Source organism: Propithecus coquereli, unplaced genomic scaffold, assembly GCF_000956105.1.
Source record: "Propithecus coquereli isolate 6110/MARCELLA unplaced genomic scaffold, Pcoq_1.0 Scaffold57, whole genome shotgun sequence".
NCBI lineage: Eukaryota > Metazoa > Chordata > Mammalia > Primates > Indriidae > Propithecus > Propithecus coquereli.
This window is the reverse complement of record NW_012151618.1, coordinates 7,298,130-7,303,962: the sequence shown is the minus strand read 5'-3', so window position 1 is coordinate 7,303,962 and position 5,833 is coordinate 7,298,130. Positions and strand designations below refer to the sequence as shown.

The window sequence follows — 5,833 nt, the reverse complement described above, 5'->3', positions numbered from 1 at the left end:
TAGGGGCTTCTAGTTTGCCATCTTGCTGACATCACCTCTTATTCTAATATTTGAAGTTGTGTACCTTCAAATAGTAATATACTTAGTATTTAAAAGATGAGATTTATAATTTATAAATTAGGACCATATCTAATAATTTGGATCTAATCTGCTTTAACATCTAATAGTATATAGAAAATACCTAGTGATTTACTTTTTTAAATCACTTGTTTCTTCTAGTCCAAGTCAAGGTCCTTGTTGTACAGCACAGTGTGCGTTCAAGTCAAAGTATGAAAAGTGTCGGGATGATTCAGACTGTGCAAGAGAAGGAATATGTAATGGCGTCACAGCTCTCTGTCCAGCATCTGATCCTAAACCAAACTTCACAGACTGTAATAGACATACACAAGTGTGCATTAATGGGGTAAGCATTTGATTTTTTATGTTTTTTTATTTAATTTTAGGAAATCTATTTTTCAGGATAATTACTGACACTTAAAGGTACATAGTTAAAGTAATTAATCTTGGTCTGTGTTTAATAATATTACTGAATTCCCCACAAAGCCATGAATGTATTAGGTGGCATTCAGTTAGCTACTGACTTGTCTTTCATCTTTCCAACTACATTTCATTGATACTCTCTAGAGAAAACATAGTCGTGCAGCTAGGCGTGTGACTTTGTCTATACTGCTTTTAAGTTTTATAAATTAATATTTCCATAGCCTAAGTAAAAGAACTGTTCTGGTCATTTTCTCTGAATGTGAAGCCTTTAACGCTTTCGTGGCCGAACAGCACTTTCTTCTACATGAAGAACGTTTAAGTTTTCTGTTCTTACAGAGGAACCACAATAACTAACATAAATTTATGCTCATCTAATCTCTGTGCTTTTGTTTTAGTGGTTTTTTAAGTTGTCATTGCTGTACAAGATTTACTATCTTACTTGCATTTACTCTTTTTCAAATGTGTTTTTATGATTCCAGTTCTGATACTCATTTGTGTTTGTTTTCCATGTATTTCCACTTAATTATTCTGACATTGAAAGCTTATACCTGCCTGGCTATTACTATGAACAATAGTTTGACTATACAGGGATTAAATAATTTGTCTTTTATTTTTCCTCCAGCAATGTGCAGGTTCTATCTGTGAGAAATATGGCTTGGAGGAGTGTACCTGTGCCAGTTCTGATGGCAAAGATGATAAGGAATTATGCCATGTCTGCTGTATGAAGAAAAGTAAGGCATTTAAAATATAAGAATATAAAATATGCTTCAAAAACCGTTATTTTCTCTAAATTTTAAGTGTTAAATTTTGGCATATAATTTGGACAGATAGTTTCTAGGTAAATCTGTCCTCTTGAGCAAATTTTAAATGTAGCATAGCATTATGTCTCTAGTATTATGGCCCTATAGTGTTTTTAAAATGATAAAACTAGACACAACATTGCCAGCTTTATGGCAGTAATTTATATTAACACTGTTAGAAGGTTTTAAAGCCATTGTGGGCACTAAATCAAGACTTGCTGGTTGTTTCTTTATATTGTAACATTTAAAGTGAATTACTAATGGCATTATCCAGCCTAAGTAATGCAGGTCTGTATAGCATGTCATGGTAATGATTTTAGGCAGTTTTTTCTTTTTTCCCTTTGTCTTTCCCCAACTGGCCCATTAGGAAATCTGATCTTCAACTTGTATTGGCACTTCTTTTCCAGTGGAGCCATCGACTTGTGCCAGTACAGGGTCTGTGCAATGGAACAAGCACTTCAGTGGTCGAACCATCACCCTGCAACCTGGATCCCCTTGTAATGACTTTAGAGGCTACTGTGATGTTTTCATGCGGTGCAGATTAGTAGATGCTGATGGTCCTCTAGCGAGGCTTAAAAAAGCGATTTTTAGTCCAGAGCTCTATGAAAACATTGCCGAATGGATTGTGGTAAGTATGGTTTTTATTTATAAAGAAATTTTAACTTAAAGTGGTTTGATCTTAATTTTACTTGGCCAGAAGTCCCATGTTATGAGTAAAATTACTTCTTTCCTGTTTATACTGGAATTACTTTATCTGAAGATTTTTAAAGTGCAAATATTCTTGGTTAATAGCCTTCTGAAGTAATCAGAATCTCCACATATGTATCGGTCATAGGTTTGTTAGTAGGGGATAGGAGTCATTTGTTTTACTGTCTTCCTTGGTCCATGTCCTGGATGGGTTGCTTGCTCTTTTGGTCCATGTAATTAGGGCATAGTCATGGGACTTTTTCCTTCAATTGTTTTGGAAAACGCTGTTTGCTATTTATACTTCTCCCTGGTCACAGTATGACAGATAGCCAGTTGCAGGTTCTACTTTGCTAAACAGGAGAAATGAAAGAGACAGTGGTTTTGTAAAGTTTTTTTCTGATCTTGCAATATAATTTCTGGGTCTTCATCTTGTCTGTGATAGGAAATGTCGAACAGAATTCAGATCAGACACAGAGCCATTTGTAGATCTGTTAATGACTGTGGATATTGATCCAGTATTAATCTACTTAACTGTATTATTTTTAAGCCCACATTTCTCCAAGTTGTACAAACATTGAATTACCTGAAATTTTCTTAAAATATTGCTGAGAATAACTATCTCAACTGACTTAAATGTTCATACTTTCTAAGTGATTGCGTTAAAATATCTGCAGGAAACTTGCAAGTGATGTGTTAATATTTGAGAATGTACTATACTTGAACTGAATATAGTTTGCTTTGGAAATTGATGTAGATCTCAGATCTGCCCCCCACTTTCCCAAAGTATTTTTTTTTTTTTTTTTTTTTTGAGACAGAGTCTCACCGTGTTGCCCGGGCTAGAGTGCCGTGGCGTCATCCTAGCTCACAGCAACCTCAAACTCCTGGGCTCAAGCAATCCTCCTGCCTCAGCCTCCCGAGTAGCTGGGACTGCAGGCGTGCGCCACCATGCCCGGCTAATTTTTTCTATATATATTTTTAGTTGTCCAATTAATTTCTTTCTAATTTTAGTAGAGACGGAGTCTCGCTCTTGCTCAGGCTGGTTTTGAACTCCTGAGCTCAAACAATCCGCCTGCTTCGGCCCCAAAGTATTTTTTTGTATTTGTATGTGTGTTCAGGACTAAGGTTGCTTTAAAAGTACAAAAGGTGTTGTCTGTGTGGTATGTCAGCCTTTTTTGGCACTCTTCTAATAACATTACAGTAAAAATTTTGTAGTTACCTCTAGCATTAAAATGTTTGTTGTCCATAGGAAGGATAATACGTTACATGTTAGAATATGTGATTTTTAGATATGTAATGACTATGTAGTGGGAGGAGCATTGAAATTGGATTTAGGAAAGGAGACCTAGGTTTCAAACCCAATAATTGGGCAGTTGACTTAACTTAGATCTCCTTGGAACATGTTACTCATTTTTGTATTCCTGTGCTTGTTATATAATAGGTGTTTAGTAAATACCTGTTAAGCCAAAGGTCCCATCTGGCACTATGGTGTAGTGGAAACAGCATAGGCTTGAGAGTCATGTAAGGATTCATATCATCTTTCTGGCATTTATCAATTCTGTGACTATAGGCAACTTACTTACCTTTCTTCGTCCTTTACTTCCCTGTTTTCAACTCAGATCCAGTTCTTTTTTCTTTTTTTCCCTGATTGTCTCTAATAATAAGTTGAAATTTGATGTACTTGTCTACCGTATTGGACAATGTATACAGAAAAAGAAATCTGTTAATGGGGATCTCAGAGTTACGTACTCCTGAGTATATATTGTGCTAGATGTTTTAGGTTTTCTAGGCACTAAATCATATCATCTGAACATAATATTTTTTCACTTTTCTCCATTATCTCTAGTTTTGACTCATTCGACTTACAGGCAGTTCCTGGGTTACAGATGACCCGACTTACAAACGGGTTCCCAAGTCTCCCCATAAGGATAATTTATAATTAAATTAATAATTGAGGAACTAGTTTCTTCCATACATGTAAACAAACCTGCATGGTGTAAGTGGTTCATTGGCACAGCATTGTTTGGCTACTGGCTTGTCTCGTTGTTTATACAGCTGCTTACGGACAGCATCACTTTCATCTTAACTTTTTTATTCAATTTTGTGAGTCTGTGTTTACCCTTATGACCATGCCTCCAAAGTGAAAGTCCATTGTAAGTCCAGGTGAGCCTACAGTGAAGAGAAAGGTAATTACAATGGAAACAAAAGTAGAAATAATTAAATGTTTGGAGAAAAACTGGATGCTGTCATTCATTGGGAAAGCATTAGGCTTCACTCACTGGCCTGTCGGAACAGTTATAAAGGATAAAGTGAGAATAATGGAATATGTGAAAGACAGTGCTCCAGTAAAAGCACCATTATTATTATACTAAACAGCATAGTAGATTAATTATTGAAATGGAAAGGTTATTATCGATTTGGTTAGAAGGTCAAAGTAAGGTTAATGTTCCTATTAGCCTAGCCTTGATGCAACGTTAGGTGAGTGTTGACCTTTAATATTCCTTTTTGGTATTGCATCTATGTTCTGTCTAAGCTTTTTATGTGAGTTTGTTTTTATGTTCTGTTTGTTTGAATTAAATGAAAGAGCACAATACTTTCTGTAACTTATTATAGTACAGGGGTAGTATTATTATTACTGTATTACATTGTATTATTATTACCACATATGAGCCATTATAGTATTGTTATTATTATTGCTGTATATGCACTGTTCATTAGGGATCCGAGTTATAAAAAAAATCTGACCTAAGGATGTTCTCAGGAACCTATTTCATTTCTAACCTGGGGACTGCTTGTATTTAAAATGTTAAAAGCTCATTTATTTTCACTTTAAAAACATTTAAGAGACATGATCTTTTAAGTATTTTTTTAGACCTTTTTCATATTTTAGATTTGAAGATGAACATTTCTTACAATGAATTAGCAAGATGAAGTCTTCTCTTGTGCTGTGGAACTGATTAATCAGTCACTTTTAGGTTGATAGAAGTTTGCCTTAGGAATAGCACATGCTTTTATTGTACATCAGTGTTGATATTTATATGGCACTCTTTAGAATAGCATGGCCCATATGCCTGAGGAGTACCAGTAGGCCATTGCTGCATTTGTGGGCATTAACCAGGCCAAGCAGTAAGATAACAGACATCCAGTTCCTTATAAGTTATTTGTCTTATTTGATTATGTTCAGAGTTTACTTGCATAACAAAGTTTATTTTGTCACATTAATAGTTTGTGGTTTGGCCTTTCATCATGTTAGGGAAGTGTCCTTCCAGTTAGTAATACAGATTATTAGGATGCTGTGGCAATGAAAGCAATGAAGGAGGTGAGGAGTTAGTTTCACTGATTTTTCTTTCCAGTGGTGTCTGGTGCTCTTTGTCTCTTTTCTATGGTACACCGGCAACTTTTCTCCTCGTGCAAAGTAGAGTAGGAAGAACCTTGACAGTTCAGTACTTCAGGGCATGGGTTATTGACTGCTACTGGTGCCATGGAAATTATACTTTCTTTTCTGTGAAGAGTTGTTTTTGATAGCCATGCTTTGATTTTTCAGAATATATTCACTATATTTGCTAAGTGCCTACTATATGTCTGGCCAGGAGATAATGATAAACATTTGGATTTATCAAGGAGTCATCTAGTTCTTAGATGAGAGCATTCACCATTAAATCCATTGAGACCTTGTATCCTTATCTTCTTTTCTTTAATTGGGGGTTAAGGACATTAGTAATTCTTTTCTACTTTCTTCCATGGTTGATGTGTTCTGATTTTCTATATCTTTTGTGTTGTGTTTGACATTGTAGAAAACCATCTCTTACCTTTATCTTTTTCAAATTTATTCTTGTGTTTCCCTGCCCCCCTCTCCTTTTAAATTATTG

At 35.3% G+C, this 5,833-nt stretch overlaps 1 protein-coding gene across 1 annotated transcript in view; it reads left to right on the top strand.

Moving 5' to 3' along the window:
- ADAM10 (ADAM metallopeptidase domain 10) overlaps positions 1 to 5,833 on the top strand; it is a 178,252-nt gene that overhangs the window by 146,702 nt on the left and 25,717 nt on the right. The window contains exons 12-14 of the mRNA XM_012658069.1: positions 220 to 403; positions 1,103 to 1,211; positions 1,688 to 1,908. Coding sequence (XP_012513523.1) covers positions 220 to 403; positions 1,103 to 1,211; positions 1,688 to 1,908 — 514 coding nt within the window. The remainder of the gene's footprint in view (positions 1 to 219; positions 404 to 1,102; positions 1,212 to 1,687; positions 1,909 to 5,833) is intronic.